The following is an 18178-nucleotide window of genomic DNA, read 5'->3' on the forward strand; positions in this document are numbered from 1 at the left end:
GTTATCTAAGCTACAGCTCCTATGGTAGGAAATGTTGATCTTGTAAGTCTCAGAGCATCGCCAATCGAAGGGGTGAGGAGATGATTAAAACAACAACAAAAAAAAGCCTTCTTGCCAGCTGGTTTTGAATAAATACAAATAAGGAGAAGTTGTGAATTTCCCAGGCTCTTGAAGGACATGCAGTGATGTAGGAACAAGGAAGGAAGATCTTAAAGGAAGGGCAAGCTTTCCCAGGCAGTGGATGGGGTGGGGGAGGCAATTTTCCTTATGCAAGTTTGATGCTGTTCCTGGCCGCCTGTACGTATCAGAACTTCATAGAACACAGCATAACTATATTGGCACACAATAAATTTGAGCACTCAGTCTATATTGCTGCAACTGAATCTCCAGGTAACATCTGTGGAACGTGTTTGTTGCATTGTGTGTCATGAGCATCCTCTTACCTCCACCCTTCTTTGGGAAATATGTATGTCTAGGAAAGAAGATAAGTGAGATTTGGAAATTCTTCTAGATGGTTGAGTGAATTACCTGAATGCAAGCTTGGCTCCAACTTGTCATGCGCAACTTCTGAGCTGTGCCTGTCTCACCAAAAAGTAGGAAGGTAGCATAAGGAAATGTTGGCAAGCATCTCTCAGTGAGGCCAGCTGGGCTGAGAAGAGGGACTTTCAAGTAACCTTATGATACTGGAACCATATTTGATCAGCTTTTGGTGAGGCAAACTAGGAGTGCCAAAATGCTAATGTTCATTTGCATGCATTCAGAAACCATTACCTACCTAGGCACAGTTGGCACAGGCTTCATGGTAAAGAGTAGTGAGTAAGAATAGGAGGCTTTAAATTATATAGAGGGTTGTTTTTCTGTTTATGATTTATCTGAAGTGTCAGGTTCTATGTCTTTTAGAACAAAAATAGTTTATAAAAGACAAATTGGATGATTTTGGATAGAAGGCAGAAAGCTTGATGTTTTCTCCCTGCCTTTAAAACATTTGTTTACAGCTTAAAAAAAAAAAGAGAAGTGTCTTTGAAGAGACAAAAGCAAAGGAAATGTCAGATCCGATTTTTAAAGTGAACTTTATTACCAACTCCATTATTTTCTGTGAACAAATGCACCAAAACTTTCAGAATTGTTTGAGAGCTTTTGTAGATGATGCATGTGCACTTTTGTTTGTTTGGTTAGGTTTTTTTTTAGACTTATATTTGTACTTTGTTGTGACTAATAATGCACTTACAGGTGTGGACAGTAGTTTTTTCTGAAACAAGACAAGTTCTCTGCTTTTTCTGGAATCTGCTTGGTGAGAACTGGACTTCATAATGAAAGCAACTTCTTAATTTCAGGAGGAAGTCACGGCAAAATGAAAACCACAAAGATATTTCTGTAAATAATGCCCTAAATTTCCTGTGGCAAGTAGCAAAATGTTTGGTTATGGAGCTGTACCCAGGTGTGGAAGGGGTAATGGAGAAGAAGAAGAGTGTAGGATTTTGAACTTGATTCATGTGGAGAGAATTGCCGAAAAATGTACATATGAGACAAGTGGCTTTCCTCTGGGCAATTCGCTCTTCATGGAATTGAGACTGGAAGACAACAGTGATCATGCCCTACCAGTCAGTCCGGAAATGATGGGGAAATCATGGAACAGGTGGTGTTAACCCAGTTAATAGAAGTAAACCTGTGTGTTTCTACAGAACCATACAGAGGGAAGAGGTAGCCTGTAAAAACATGCTTTGTGGTAAGACTTTTCAAGTAGAGGTCAGACCCATGTAAAATGGTTTATGTCAAATTGATTATGGAATTTATTTCTGTAATGACTCTCTTCTCATTTCTATTCCCCTAGGGATACGTGCCATGAACTCTTGGGACATGTGCCTCTACTTGCTGATCCCAAATTTGCCCAGTTTTCGCAAGAGATAGGACTCGCTTCACTGGGAGCATCTGATGAAGATGTTCAGAAATTAGCTACCGTGAGTCAGTTCATTATGTGGCATGCTCCCTCTTATCTGTCCTCCTTTTTGGCTGATGAAGTGACATGTATTGTCTTATGAGAGCTGACTGTGTTTTCAGATGACTATGATGTGACAATCACAGAGCTTTAGGTGTTTTTCCATTATTTTTAATAAGAACAAAGCTGAACACTCATCTTTAAGTAGTCAGTTTTATTATTTATATGCAATAACCATCCAATTTCAAGGGCTAGCTGAGATGGATTTTGTCTGCTTTAAGGTGCTGAAAACAAGTAAGCAAGGTAATTTGCAAGAGGGGAGGGGGAGAAAACATTTTGGTGTGTGCTCTCAGCTCTACACAGTTAGTTCCTCCACAGGTGGCCACTTTGGCTCTTAGCACTGCTATTTCTGTACTCACTGATCAGTCTTGCAGATGTTCACTGTATTGTAGTGTGATAGATTTTGAGATGATTTTGGATCCTTTTTACTGCTCCTATTGGAGAACATGTAGTTCCGAAGCCAAGGCTGTGCAGCAGTAGATTTAGACTGAGGTCAAATGCCTCAGCCAGTAGCTGTGAGCTGGATTTTATGTTTCATCAAATGAGGCATGTTCCAAAAGAAAGTGAGGACAGAAGAAGCTGCATGTTAAAGATGTTAGATGACCACCCAACTGGAACCTTCCTGCCTCTTGTGTGAGGGTTTGCACTGAAGGGCTATGTCAAGCTGCCAGGACTCTCTGCTCCTGCCCGCCTGTCAGCCCTACTGCAGTGCCATTTTCCAAATAGCTCACGTGCTGTCCTTTGCATCATTACATAGATTGGTGACCCCTGGGCTATACTGCTTGCTCAGTTCAGCTGTCCTGTTTTAACTTGCTGTGTGCAGCTTGCTTTTGTGTATTGTGTTAAAACCAATGCTGCAAATAATTTCATAAACATTATTGCATTAGAAAACAACTCAATATTTAAATATTTCATCTGATGAAAAATTCTGTGAGATCCAGCAGAAAAATTGGTTACCTTAAAACTTACCCAGTGTACTACTGCTTTCCTACATGAGAAGCACAGTGAGGATTTTAATGGTCGGAAGTAACTTGGATCCATTATTGAAAGCAGATTCAAAAAAGGCTCTGTTAAACTGTCATAGTTTTGATGCACTGGCTTAGCACTGTCTTAGAGTCCCATCTACTGAAAAGGGAGTTTGTTTGTACCCCCTTTTTTTTTTTCTTTCTTCTGTAGCCCTCCAGATGAGGCCACCAAATTTATTTAATGGAAAAGCCTCACTCCCTAATTATACAGGTTTGATACCCTACTCCTGTCTGTTTCCTCTCACATGCTTCAGGATGCGTTCTTTGCTTTTCTAATGGCTGTCTACTGAGAAGAAACGGTTGTTCATATGGAGGACTCATGAAAGTTGTGTCTATATGCAAATTTGCTAGGAAGGGACTTGGTAGGAAGCAGACTTACCTTGTCATGACTTGCAGCCTCAAGAGAAACTAGCTAACTGGCTATTTCTGCAGGTATTTTGAGAAAAGTGGTGTATCCAAGTCTTTCTCCCCTTAATAACTTTAGATGGCACGGGCCTGTTGCAGAGGACAAGGTTGAGACTAATCTGTTTGGGAGAGATATTAATTCAAAATGACCTCTGAATATTATATAAATGCTTTTACTCTCCCCCCTCCCAGAAATTCCCAGTTATGACTGACTGTGTCATCTGAACAATGAACTGCTCCTGAATCACAAAGCCAAAAATAAAAGAAGACAGCTGAGTCACTTTCCCTTATCACACTGAGAATTTGATATCTGAGTCAAAGTTGATTTCTCCTCCCATGCTGGAAATAGCTCTTTCAGGTGGAAGAGGCATTTAGAAAGAGCCTTATGGTAACTCAGGTGTTGTTATTTTTTGTAGAAGCACAATGAAGGGCTATACTCCCTGGGGGCAGGTGCTTGACAAATACAGAGACATTACTTGTCCTAAAATTTGCAATGTAAACAGAGTCAGTTTGAGAGCAAGTAGAAAGAATATCTCTCAGCAGAGAGGGTGAGGAGGCCAAGAAACGCATTTAGTTGTGCACCAAATGTCACCTGATGTGCTATTAACTGACTTTTGCAATATTCCATCCCATTTCCATCCTAGATTTATATAAAAAAAAAGCCAACAAAAACCAGCAAGCTGAAAAATGCCAGCCAAAAGTCTTAACACAAAAAACCAGCGCAGGTTCCAGCTAGGCAACTTCAAAGTAAATAGAGAAACAAATGAATGGAGGGAGAACATGCATATTAATGAGCTCGAAGCAATATGCTCAAGGCAAGCTTGCCATTATCATGACCTGTTTCAAAAGATAGTGACATTAACAGCTGAGCCCTTACCGGGAGGACAATGGCTTAGGAAGAGAGGAAAATGCCTCTTAGGAATTCAGACCAGAAAGGGAAGAATTATTACAGGTGATTTGCTAATCTTCCGCTCCAGTCTGCTCTCAAAAGCCACCCTGTATCTGCCTTGATAGATCTGCTCTTTGTGTGCCATCAGTTCTGAGCTGCGAAGGAACGTGCCGATAGTTTTGTCCCTGCAGAGCTGACACGGTGGATGGGGAGCAAGCAGGGGTCTGGTCCCCGGGCAGACCAGAATGGTTTGCCAAATGGCAATTAGTCACCCCTGTGCAACCCCGCTGAGGGCACAGATTAGATGGGAGAGTTTGTGGAGGTGCTGGCCAGCTGCAGGGGAAGGCCAGCTGCAGGGGAAGAGGGCTGAAAAGGGAGGGATGTGAGTGTACCTCTGCCTCCTGCTTGGGTCTGGTAGTCAGGCTGGGGCAAGGGGGAAGAGATGGCTGCTTCTCCTTTTCAAAGTTAAGCACTCTTACCCTGAGAAATGGCATATTGAAAGAGCAAAAAGACCATCTTAGCAGTGTTTTTAGAGAGATAGTGTTCCCTTTACAATGTTTCAGGGGAGTAAGAAAAAAAACGACACACAAGTGAATGAGAGACAGATTACTGCAACAAGGCAAAATATTTCCACAATGCCTTTTTTTGCTTCTCCTGTGGTACAAAACAGTTAGTAGTTGAGGAAATATAATATCGGCCATGTATGTCTGGGTACTAATTATGATCATCATAACTAATGTCTTGAGCTACTGTGTGTGACTTTGTAAAAAATGGTTTTGAGTTGATTTTTCAAGCATGCTTGGTCTTTCTATTTTCACATAGTACTAATAAACAAAGACTGTCTTTTCTGCTTACCTATCAAACTATATGCTGGAGGGAGGACTTGGCATGAGGTGTTTCAACTAATTTATGTAATATATCATTTACAACACATTTAACAGCACATAATATAAGGTTCTGTCAGGAAAATTGTGCAAAAAATACACCTCGGTTTATATTTCAATATTATCTTGTAATTTGTGGACTTGGGAGCCTGAGAGCAGCTGTCTTTGTAAAGCTGCAAGCCAATAAGCAGGATTCTCTCTCTTGCTGATGGCAGGAATGACTCCCAACTCCTGCTGAGCTCTTTCAGCATAGCTCAGGTTGCCCTTTGCAAGGCAGTAAGTAGTGGACATGTATGTAAAATTGAGTGGGGATTCAGAAATTGGGGCAAATTGGTGGTGATTCAGAGAAGAGGAGGTTAGGGCAGTATCTGTGGTTTGTATGCGGTTTATTGTGAAATCTTTCCATCCAAGTATTTGTCCATTATGGACTAATTAGCCCTAGTTAAGTTTTTTTTTTTTTTTCCCAATAGTTTCTTACTGTAAGGTACGTTTAAACCTTCGGCTCTCCAAAACTGAAAAATTGTTGCCTTTTCATTTTTCTTAGCAATATTTTTACCCAGTATTTTTGTAGCATGGGGCAGCAAAAATCAAGCAATTTCTCTTGGTTGTGCTAGTCTTTATGCAGAAAATCACAATAGTGAATTGCTTCCTAATTTGAAGGAATTGTGTGTGGTGAGGTCTTGCGAATACATTTCAAGGTTGTTATGAATCTGAATGTTTTACCTTGCCTGGATAATGACTGAGGCCAATGGTGTATTTCTGCTGATGACCTTAATTTATCTGTGTGTGAATCACATACAAAATATTTTAGATACATATGCTGGGATAAAAAAAAAAAGTTCAGAACCTCCTATCTGGCAGAAGTCAATGGCAATTCATGTGAGCTTACTTGCCTGTCTTCCCTGAGGATCTCTGCTGTCTGGTTTTGTTGGCTTCATTCAAGTTCTTCTCCTACACTGAACAACTGGCACATGATTCAGGACAATTATACATTATGTTTAGAATCATTCAGGTTGGAAAAGACCTCTAAGATCATCTAGTCCAACCTCTAACCTAGTACTAAAGTCTACCACTAAACCATGCTACTAAGTTGTACATTTACACACACCTTGAAGATCTTCAGGGATGGTCACTCCACCACTTCCCTGGGCAGCTTGTTCGAATGCTGCACAACCCTTTCAGTAAAGAAATTTCTCTTAATATCCAACCTAAACCTCCACTGGCACAAACTGAGGGCATTTCCCCTCGTCTTATCACTTGGTGCTTGGGACAAAAGTCTAATCCCCACCTTGCTGTAGATAAGGTCTCCCCTGAGCCTTCTTTTCTCTAGGCTGAACAACCCCGGTTCTCTCAGCTGCTCCTCATAAGACTTCTTTCCTGGACCCTTCACCTGAGGGGGAGATGACCAGAATGGAAGAAATGGGAGCATTGCAGATAAAGGCTGAGTTGCATTCGCTAACTTTGGGTAGATGCAGCATTTGTGGTCATACTAGACAGCACAAACTGTTGTGATCTCTCATCTTCAAAACAACAGATTAGGTTTCCCAGAGGGGCTATCGATAGTGTTAGGCTGTAAGTACAACTTGTGAACTGGGTAACTGCCTTCCTCCATGAATGAACAAATGGAGCAGAGAAGAAAACTATGAAAATACTTGAGATTTTGAACATTCCCACTGTGCATCTGGAAAATCAAGGTTTCTTGAATGTTTCTCATTTATACTTGCAAAATGATAGGCAGCAAACTAACCACTGTGCTAGTCTGTGATCAGATCCCCTGCTGAAGCCGTTCTACCATATAAAAATAATTATGTATTGGCCAACTGAAACCTGCTATTATAGCCCAAGAGCTATGGCATTCACTGAGCATATTGAAGTTTAACATTCAAATCTCTACTCGGTCTTTTTTCCGTATCCCAAATGTATGCCATAATTGTGTGACGAATGCCAGGAGTGAGCAGAGTGAGTACCCTAAGTCCACTGGAGGCATAATGGAATTTCTTGCGAAGGAGTTGCTTCCAGCTGCACCTGTAGTTAATTAAAGAGCTGCAGCATGAATAGCTGGGTGTGATGAATATGATTTAAAAACTGCTTGAGTAAATTTTGACAGACTTATGGGAGACATGAAACAACTCTGATTGGGGATGCATGTCACTTAGAGAAGATGAACCAATTCCCAATGTAAAACCTGGGATTGTAAAGCTGAAATATATGTGAAGGAAAACTACACCTAGACGTTGTCCTGCCACACAGCATGAGACTGAAAATGTTGTCATCCATATTGTTCATCAGTTGAGAAGTATGAGAATATGGCGTGGGCTATGTCTGTTCCTGACTTTGACCAGGTGAAAACACCTACATGTGGATATGTTTGGAAATTGCTCAAATGTAAAATCTGAAGCTGATACAAAAACAGAAGACAATGCTGACGAGACCTTGTGGTCTTAATCGTTGCAAAGTCATACAAGTCTGTCTGAATCAGGAGAGAAGGCTGACGTACTGGTGGATTACTCTCCTTTGATTGGTGAGGTGTTGCTGAGCCCACAGACTGCAGCTCTAAAAGCATGCCCTAATCTCAGGTTTTGCTCTCCATAATATTTTGAAGGAATTAATAACAGGTAATAGTTTGACCCCAGATTTTCAGGGCTTATTTTAAGGGCTATTTGATAAACTAATTGAAGCAACGATGTCAAGTCTGCATTTGTAATCAAATAGGTGATCAGAAAAGATAGTATAGGACATTTATCACAGAACCAAATTAAAGGGGGAAAACTGTAGATTCCAGAGATCAATATTTAATATTTTAGAATACTGCAATGTTCCCTTGCAGTGCATTTTCATTGTCATCACATCAGAAATTCATGGCACAAGAACAAAATCTCAGCAGCAATATCTAACTAGCTTTGTATCTCCAAAACAAATGGCTCTGTACTACATAAAAATAAGCTGGCACTCCAGAGAAGTTGCTACAGGGAGAATTTGAAGAGTTGATGAAACAGGAGCAACCCCTGTGTGTTTTCTGCAGGAATTGTGGCAGTCTGTTGAAGTCTTTGTCCTGGGTTTGGACAGCATTGCCAGGTTTGGGTCTGTAAGGACTGCTGTACTGGTCAGCCCATGTGGCCAGTGCCTTGTTCCCAAGGGCAGTCCTGAGCAGCTGCTTAGAAAGGGTAAGGAGGGGACAAGCATGCCTGATTCTTTTTGAATGTTTTCCAGCTTTCTGACAGTCAGAGACTCTTAAGCCAAATGTGGCTTCTGTGCATTTAATTTTCTTGAATGGATATCTGTTCAGTGACAGCTGTCTGTATTTGAAGACATGTAGATTTTCAGTTCCCACAATACCTTCTGCAGAGAGCTCTGTGACTCAGCTCTTCACTGTCTGGTAAACTATCTCCATCAGTTGTTTCTAACCTGCTTCTTACTAGCTCTTTTGATGCCATATAGTTTTATATTTGAAGAGAAAGTCATCAAGTCATCCCTATACACTTTCTCAGTGCCATCATGACTCCACAGAACTGCATCATACTTTCCCTTAGTTGTCTCCTTATGTGCATTGAAAAGCAATAGTTTTAGTTATTTGTCATGTGGAAGATGCTCTGTAACTATGTGCATGCTATTTCTTCCCTGAACCTCTTCAACTCTTCTGGCTAGAACCGGAAAAGAAAAGGAAGAGAGAGGGTATCTCAATCATCATGCTGGGCAACAGGGTAAATGAACAGTTCCAGACCTAATGCCAGTTTTGGTTAAGAGCAGCACTACAGAGTTAAGCCAGTTTTGAATGTTCTTGCTATAGAAATGAGAGCCCATATATTTTAAAGACCTTTTGTATGGCAGGAAAATGGACCTGGTAGCTGACATAGTTTGCTGCTTGGGGATGAGAGAAATGGGCTGCATCCAGGTGCAGGAGGGGAGTAGGAATCAGTGGATCCATCTCTGTCAACCAGCATCACTATTCAAGCATGTGAGTTCCTACAGTTTCTGATCAGCAGAAGGCACAAAGGGGTGCTTCTGCTACTGCAAGTTCTGTGAGGGGATGGGAGAAATAATTTAGATGATGGAGAAATCATGTTGTCAGCCACAGCAACAGAGGTGGGGAGTTGGACCACTGCTGTTGGAATTTATTTTTATTTTTTGCTTTTGATTTGTAGAGGGTGGCACAAAATATTGGTTTGCAAAATATTTTATAAACAAACTTCCTGTTTTGTGTAGTTTCTAGGCTAGGTCACAGGATGGGCTACATCTGGAAATGGAACGTTTCATGCTTTGTATGGTATTACTCAAAATTAAGAACAAGAAGGATAGTTCATCTGTTGTTATGAGGGTACACAGGATGAATCTGTCCTGCATTCTAGCAGTTGTTTGGGTGATTGACCTGCCTTTTGAGAGGATCTCAAGTTGCCCTACCAAGCAAAATTTTGTACCCGCAAGTAACTTGGCATAATGTTGTTTAATAACATGTTTGTGTACTTGGGTCCTATCCTGTAAAGAGGAAGCTAGATGCAAGAGAGGACTAATTTGACTTAACTGGGAGCAGGGAAAGAATTAGAAATTGTTGTGGAAATAATATAACTCCTTTTAGACAGAATGCGGTTTATGAAGATCAAGCACTAAGCAGTTAGAAATGCTGAAGAGAAAGCCTCTAATAAAATAACAAACTATAGCCAGACACTGGATTTGTTTTTATTTCTTGTAGGATTATATTTCCAAAAGTGGTTAGACCATGATCTGTGAGGTTACTGAACTGCAAATGCAAATTTACATGCACACAAGTAATACATTTTGACACATAGGTTAACAAGAGAATGGTGCACATTTCACACAGCACTGGCTTGCTAATTACATTTGTTTATTTTCAGAAGCAACTTCATTTTCATTAAGAAATTGCAGGTTCTGCAATAGTAATCTCTGCTGGTACTTCAATAGCTCATACTGAATGTGTGCTCTGCTACTACAGTGATGAAAGTGATCCTCAAAAAACAGCTTGGGAAGAATTTGTAGAGTTTAGGAATGCACACAAATAGCAAAGGTCTTCAGTGCTGCATCCAAGTGAGATGGGTTGTGGAATAGATGGAAGCAATCTACGAATATTGATGGTGGTTTTTTTTTTCATATTTTTTTCTCTTTTGACCTAGAGTAGGAAATATATTAACAAAAGGGCATAAAGAGTGTTTTATACACAATATGAAACGAGGACAAATTGTTGCTTCCAATGAGCAGCAATTGCACAAGTGTTTTGGGTAATAACCACTAGCAAAGCACATAACTTATGGAATGAATATTTAAAGAAAATGGGGGAAAAAAAAAGCATTAGAGGAAAGAGGATTGCGGGGAAGTGAAGGAGTCCACCACGTGGTAACTAATTTCAGATGTGTTTAGGTGTCACTTAGGACCGAGGGATTGTCTGTGCTGTGAGTGTCCAGATGGGTGAGTTAGTGTTACCCATGCTTTCTGTGGAGCCAGAGCAGCTGAGGAGTGCTGTGGAAAAAAGTTTGGGTGACTGCATGTGGGGCCGGCCCTACTGAGTCCTGTTAGGATCAGCCCCATGAATGCAGCTGCCTGGTTACCTGTCTAGGATCTGAATGCTGTTGGGGTGGGCCAGCTCCAGCTTCCCCTTGCTCAAGCATCTCAGCACCCTGCTGCACTGCGGAGTGCAACTGTGGCTGCAGCCCTGCACACCCAGCCCTCCTCTCGAGGATTGGTGGGACCATCTGGAGAAGAAAGCCAGGAGATTCTGCTTTCAGGCAGAAATCAAACTAATTATGTGTAATGAGCAAAGTCCTCAAACCATACACTTGTCTTTTAGCTTGTCTGGAGTACTTCAGTAAACGATTTTGCTTCCGGAAAGACACTGATACTTGTAGCTACTATCTATAACCCAAATACTATCATTTTATGGAAACAGTCTAAAAATTCATGTTTGTGCAGAGCTGAAAAGATCCCAATTTAATATTCACAACTGTGCTAATCTGAATTGTTTTAGATACAGGCTCGAGGACTAAGCATATCACATGTATTCAGTCTAGTTCTCTCAACAAGCATTTTCCTGAGTAGTTTCTTTGTGTGCTCAGAGAAAAGTAGGGAAGTAAGACAAAATATGTCTGTTACCCATAAAGAGCTAACTATGCTGAGGGCTCAATTACTTGGTGCTACAGCTTTTGAAGTGGTTCTTGTGCCCGTTGTCATCTTTCTATCAAATGGCATCAGAGTGCTGCATAGAATATGATCTCATACGTTTTAAATTCAGATATTTTTGGGTGATCTGACAATATTTTTGTAAGTATATCTTAATTACAGGGCCAGTCCTGACACCTCAGAAAGCCAAGGATAGGCTTGCCATTGCTTTCAAAGAGTTAAGGCAGGGTTTAGCCCACAGACCTACATTTCCATGTAGGTCTCCCTGAAAGTCAATATGGTTGTACACATGGAAATGGAGGTAGGATTTGCCGTGGTAAAATTAACAGTTTTTGGCAAGCAAAAGATTAACGTTATTCAGAATATGGGCTTCTGCAGGAAAAAAGCCAACTCCAGGGAGCACGTGGTTTTACAGTCATGCACGTCTCTGTCAAAGGCAAGTGCAAGTGGTAGAGCATGCCTCAGACTCACTTAGGTGCTTCTTAGGGCTGGTAGGCCTTTGAGTGTTATTGTATAAAGGGTTTTTGTTGATGATTTTGGGAAGTTAAAGCAAATACTCTAAACCTCAGGGTGCTGTTGAAGCCAAAGAGAAGTCTGCAGAGAAGGGTCTTGTATCTGATAATTTTGGTTGTTTTGGTTTGATTCTAGCTGTGCCTGACGGTGTCATAGGCAACGTGACCAGAGCAGCACCATGACAGTGCTGCTTCAGGCAGTTCCCTGCCCCAATCGGGCCATTTCTTTGGTTCAATCCTGGTGTCATTTTTTTTTTCCTCAGACAAAGCATTAGTTTTGACAAGATAATTTTACTTCAGTTTGTATCTGTAAGCTTTATATTTTCTGTATTTTGTGGAGAACTTTCTGCAGATCGTCATCGTGGCATTGATAAAATATGGTACCCACTAATAGCCCTAGATAAAACAGTTTGGATTTCTTTTAAAAGAAATGCTGGAAAGAGTGGGTGCTCCCAGGTTATCCTTTTTTCCCATAAAACATGTTGCTCTTTTTCTAAAGGTTTTTCTTCCCTTTCTTGAATCAGTAGGCCACAATTGTTACAAATGTATAATTTGACCATATAAATAGTTAACATTATAGCTTACACCACATTCTACGTTTCAAGCATGTAAACACCTTTATAGGATTAATTTTTCAACTCTCAAGAAACATATTAGCTTATGTCATTCGTCTGCAATGAATTCAGTACCTATATGAGAGCAGAAACCTTGCACATGAGTGGAAGCCTGGTCATTAATGATTGTTTCAGTGACCTTTACGTTTGGTAAGTCACTTCTAGGCCAGAGCTGCTGTAAACTGCCTGTGCTTTTGTCTGTACAGGGAAGATCTGCAATTTGTGCTCACAAATACTTGCTTAGCATACCTTTTTTCCACCTTGCTGAATGCATATTCATATAATTTGCTGTGTATTTACAGATTTCTGGCAGGTAACCCAGTGGTGACTCACTTGACTAATCTGTAGTTATGACAGATTCGTTTTACATGCCCTCACAGCCTAAAATCAGTGAGAGACAAGGAGATACTCAACTGTACTTGAAAAAGATTTTGTTTGAGGCTGTGAAAGCCGTCTCCAGTTTGGATATATTTTTAGTGGCAAAATTAATAGATATTTAAAATTCCCTGAGCTACTTTTCTTCTTTGATCCATCTGTCAGCTTGACATGAATAGAACTTGCACTTGTGCTGATGCCTACTATTTTTTTTATTTTTATTTTTTTTTTGTGCAAGGCAGGTTAAGCAAATACATTAAGAGCCAGAAAAGCTTTTGGGAGTCCCCTTGCATTTATGTGTTTAAAAGAATATTGGGTTTAAATGCAGTGTTGCTGTTGGAAACTGTGATGTTTGAAAACAGATTTTAGCTATCTGGTTATTAAATCAGTTTTCAGTAAACAGACACAAGTGTTTATTTATTTTTAAGTTTAGAAAATTAGCGTGTGTGCTGTTATTTTTGGAATGAAGTCCTCTTTTTTTTCCCCTCTCCTTACAAATAAATGTTTAAGTGGATATGACTGCCAAGAAATAGTAAATTTTTTTCCTTGAAATAAACATTTGAAAAATGCATTGGCCAGTTGTCACCATCTCTTCAGTGTGTTTCTGCACCCCCAATTCTAGAGTTTGCCCAATTTCTGAGATCTTTCCAGCTCTGGGAGACCGCTCTCTTTCTGGAGATATTATTTCTCCTCGTTAGCAGATACATTAGGACTTCTGCTGTTGATCATGTACTTAAGAACCTCATATCCCTCCTGAGCTAAAATGTCATGGGAGGCACTCAGCAGGTTCGGAGAGTCTGCATCACTCCCTGCAGTGCAATTGCCATACACAGTAATTGGTCTGGCAATTAGGTGGGATTCAGCCTGCTCCAGGGAATGGCATCCTGAGAAACACATGTGCCTGGTGCCTTCCCCAGGGGAATGCCGAGGGCCTGTCTCTGGGCTGGCCAAGGATTGCTGTTAAAGAGGCCTTGCAGCCTGCAGTAACTCATTCTGACAGGGGACTGACATAGGGCAGTGATTCAATAAGCTCTCTGTTTATAAAATGAGGACTGCCCGGACTGTGATTTGTTGCTCCAGCTTTGCTTCTCATGAATCCATGGATTTATCTTGCCAGTCTATCGAAAGCTTTTCATAGGAAGAGTGGAAGAGGCTCTGGTGCCAGTCTTCTCCTTATACAGTTTGCTTATAGCACTCTAGTATGCAAAAAAGGACAGATTATGCCTCCCCAGTCCAAAGAGGCTTTCTTGATGTTTCAGGGAGCATTACAACTTTACACCTTCTGTTCTGAGTCTCCTTCTGAGATTGCTTGCTGGGGGTGGAAGATGGTTCTTTTAGAGAGGAGGAAATGATGCTGGACCAGTGCTGAGGTCCACAGGTAAATGCAGGAAACTGTTCTTGAGGCCTGGGCTAGGCTTTTGCAGAGATGTTTGCCCTGAATGTCAGATGAAGAAGAGTATCTGAGATTGTTCGTGCCTCATCTCTGGAGGTTCTAAGCAATGCACTTCAGAACTGGGGCACCAGTCCTTAGGTTGATGACTTCCCATAAGATGGGGATGTTGGCAGGTGAAGGACGTCTCAGTGACCTCTTGTACATGTATTTGTTCCAAATTCTGCACTTGCTTGGGTCATGCCAACGTGTCACTCAGTCCCTGGCACCTTTGCTAGAGGAGTCATACAGGCCAGGCTGCAGTATGAGCCAAGATGCTGAGGGGGCGCTTCCAGGGTGCCAGTCCTTGCCTGTAACAAGGCATAAAACTAACAGTGTTCTTACTTTGCTTTTGTTAATGCAAAGTCCTCATTTGAAAGAACAGCACCGCAAGATCTGGAAAACAGGGATGTCAGAGCCCTAAAGACAGTCTCTGCTTGCAGCCCGTGAATCTGTGAAGATCCTGGTGGATCAGGTGTGTCTCATGAAGCAGTGCAGGCTGAAGACTATGGGTGGGCAGCAGTGACATATGTTGACCCAGCCTTTTTTTTAATTTTTTGGAAATTCAGAGAACCGTATTTCTTGGAGACCAGCAAACATGTTGAAAGACCTGATTGTGCCTCTTGAGCTAACTGCATGAAAGGTCTCGACAGCTGAAATTTGAAGCAACAGCTTGAAAAAGAAAGGGGAAAATATTCACGTCAGCTACTGTAGGGAGCGCTGAACATGAATTCACATTGCATATTGTAAAATAAATTGGAAAGGGAATGGTTCATTATTGCACATCATTTGTTCTTAATAACTCCATATGAAATTAATAAAGCTTTGAAACTCCGGGTTTTAGAAGTTCTTCAGAATAAGAGTCAAATGAAAGGGAAGGAGAAATAGGAAGGGTAAAGCATTAGGGCTTCAATGCCTTATGTTTAACAAATGATCTAAGCAGCAGTTCATAGTTTCAATGGTTTCATCTCCTTAGCTAAATACTAAGCTTTAGCACTATTAGTTAATTACATTGGAGAAATTAGGAATTATTCTTCTGACAGTGTTAAGCAAGTTGAGGTGAGTGTGCTTTTGGCTGCCTTGACAGGAAATGTCAGACCGTGAATATAGAAACTCTTTTTGCTCAAGCGTTGAGGTGCTTGGTTCTGCAGCTCTGAGTCTCCAAGGTTTTCGACTGAGATAAAATGAGAGAGGTGGACAAATACCTCAGCACAGAGCAAGCCTCAGTTCGGATTATTTAGGAGTAGTTCACACATGGAGTGGGATATCCAATGGCTCCAGTTCTGTGGGAACTAGCTTCTTTTGGAGCAGCAGCAGTGGAAAGATCCCAGAAGCGCTTCACCCTCCATTCTCTTGGCCCTCTCTTCAGAGTAGCAGGAAGGTCTCCTATATCTGAGAATGGACAGTAGGACACATTCTCTCAAGAGACACAAAGGTGCTAGTAGGCCCTCCAGGTCTACAGATTTGCATCTGCAGGTCGGCATCCACCATACCCATTTTCTTACCTTGGGTGAGCTCTCTCGTGTTGGGTGGTATAGAGTTACCTCCTCACTGATGCCACCAGAGTGCTGTGTTGGTTGTGCTGCAGTTTCTGCTTTGCAAGCTCAGGATTATGATTTTATTTTGGTCACCATTATGAGATTTTCTCCAGAAACTCCTGAAAAAAGAAACATATTTCAAAGTATTCGCAAGGGGTTAAGACCCGCAATGCTAACTTTAGTGCATGCTTTCTCAAAAGGTGTCAAGCCACTGCATTAGAGGAATTTGCATGTAGTGATGCTGTGTGCTATGGCTGTCAACAGAAATGTGAAGGCTGGTGTGCTTCTAATCCAGAGTGCTCTAATGAGCATCACCACATCTACTCAAACTTCTGTTTATAAAAAGATTGTTCCAAACACCCACCCTTAGTGAAAGGTCTGAATGCAAAGCAGTCAGATGAGGGGAAAAAGGAGAATGTTGTTAAATATACACACTTTGAAATCCCCGAAGGAAACCTCATTTCAGTGAGCCTAAGTACATTTCAAAGTGGCAGACTAAACAAAATACTTCGAGAAGGTAACTCTGAAAAATTAAACTTTGTTTTCTTATTTAGAAATGCTGTTGGTTGTGAATAGGGTCACTCCCTTTCCTGGAGGTAGACGAATCATCTATAATGAAAGACTTATCCATTGAATTTTTCTTCTTTTCTTCTTTTGATCTATTCACAAGCTCATCATGAGATTTATTTGTTGTTCAAAAATCTCCCTGCATTTTTATGCAATGCTGTTCCCACATGAATAGCTGTCAAATAGCTGGTATTGCTTGATGTTTGGATGCCAATGTTGGGCTGTACTGGCTAGTTGCCTGGGTTACCTGTGTTTTATCTGTCTGTTTCTTGTAGTGGAGCATTACTGACACTACTCAACAGGCTGCAAATTTTGAATAATTCGGTCAAATGTGGAATGCTAGCTTTTTAAAATTATTATTATTGGTGGCTATTGATACCTTGGAGATTGCAAAAATAAGAATTCACAAATTTGTTTGTGCTAGCTCTGAATAAAGAAAGCAAGCAGAAACAAGTCACAGATGGCTTTGAATCAACATTTGCATTCAATCCGAGCAACTTTTACAAGGGGAAGAAAACACCTGTATTTCATTAATTCTTAGGATTAATTTCTAACAGGGATTTTTGATAGTCTTTCAGTTGTATATAACTATCCTCTTACAAGATAATTACACCTATGTGAGAGATTTAATCTCTAGGTGAGTAATTTTAAAGCTAAAGCTAAAGGTCTTCTCTTCTAAAGAAAAATGAATTAATCTTTGCAAATTATTGAATATATTACACATGTTTAAATTAAGAGTAGTCCATTCAAATATCCTTTGAAATCATAAATCTAGTAGAAAGAACGTAAAGATTTTTCCTTAAGGATATTTATTTGGCACTGGTCTTGTAAGTATTTACATACACTAGTATTTGTACTATCTTCATTGCAACTAATTAAATCTGTACTTACATACAAGTGATTATTTCAGGTGCTGCATGTCAGCTTGGGGCTCTATCCTCATCCCATTAACGGTTCTTGAAGTGGTGAATATTCTTGTCCATATGACGTGCTTGCAGTCATGCAATTACTCAGTCCTTCCTTCTTGCCCTTTGTGACAAGGAGTGCAAGTGAATCAGCTCTTGACCACGGCTGGTGTTCCCAGTGCTCATCCTGAGAACATCTTTTTAGGGAACAGATGAAATCTCATTATTCATCATACTGAAACTTACCAAGTGAACACAAATATCACTCTCTCAGCTATACCATAAGAAACCTATGTGAAAAGGAATGGCTTGAAGGGTCTTTTTACGGACAAGGCAGATTTTGAAGTACTGAGTCTGTGACATTAGCACCCAACAGCCTGCACAAGCTCTTTGCACAGGTCCCAGGAGGGAGATTCCCAAATGCAAAATGATGTTGAGGAGTGATTTGAAAAAAATCTTCAAAACCAGTCAGATGTGGAGAGTTGCAATTACCAGACCTCTTTTCTACCTTTGCAAATTTCTATATAAACTTGAATATATATATATATTTTTATTAGCTGTCATGTCTGTAACTGAACCTTTTCTTGTTTTGGTAGCCTGGATTATAGTGCAAGACTGTGTGTGAGCGTGAAGAATAGACATTGTGTTTTCCATGGAGAGGAAACTTGGAGTTTGCCAGGACATGATTTGTTCTCTCTCTTTCTTGTCAATTGTAGATGTCTGGAGAACAGGGTAGGTCTAAAGACTACAGTGGTGATATTTTCCTGGTACAGCGCTGTAGTTGGCAGTGGCCAATTGGTTCATGGATTCTGAAGGAAGAGACTTGCTGTATTAGTATGTAATAGCACTTAATAGGTTTTTCTTCCATGGATCTATTTATGCCTTTTTGAACCCACGTGTAGGAAGCATTTCA

General features: G+C 40.7%; 1 protein-coding gene across 2 annotated transcripts in view; it reads left to right on the forward strand.

The window, feature by feature from the left end:
- TPH2 (tryptophan hydroxylase 2) overlaps positions 1 to 18178 on the forward strand; it is a 52115-nt gene that overhangs the window by 21045 nt on the left and 12892 nt on the right. For both annotated transcript variants that reach the window (XM_040553439.1, XM_040553448.1), the window contains exon 8: positions 1832 to 1958. In XM_040553439.1, the coding sequence (XP_040409373.1) occupies positions 1832 to 1958 (127 nt within the window). The remainder of the gene's footprint in view (positions 1 to 1831; positions 1959 to 18178) is intronic.

The sequence above is a fragment of the Cygnus olor genome, chromosome 1 (assembly GCF_009769625.2).
Source record: "Cygnus olor isolate bCygOlo1 chromosome 1, bCygOlo1.pri.v2, whole genome shotgun sequence".
Taxonomy (NCBI): Eukaryota; Metazoa; Chordata; class Aves; order Anseriformes; family Anatidae; genus Cygnus; species Cygnus olor.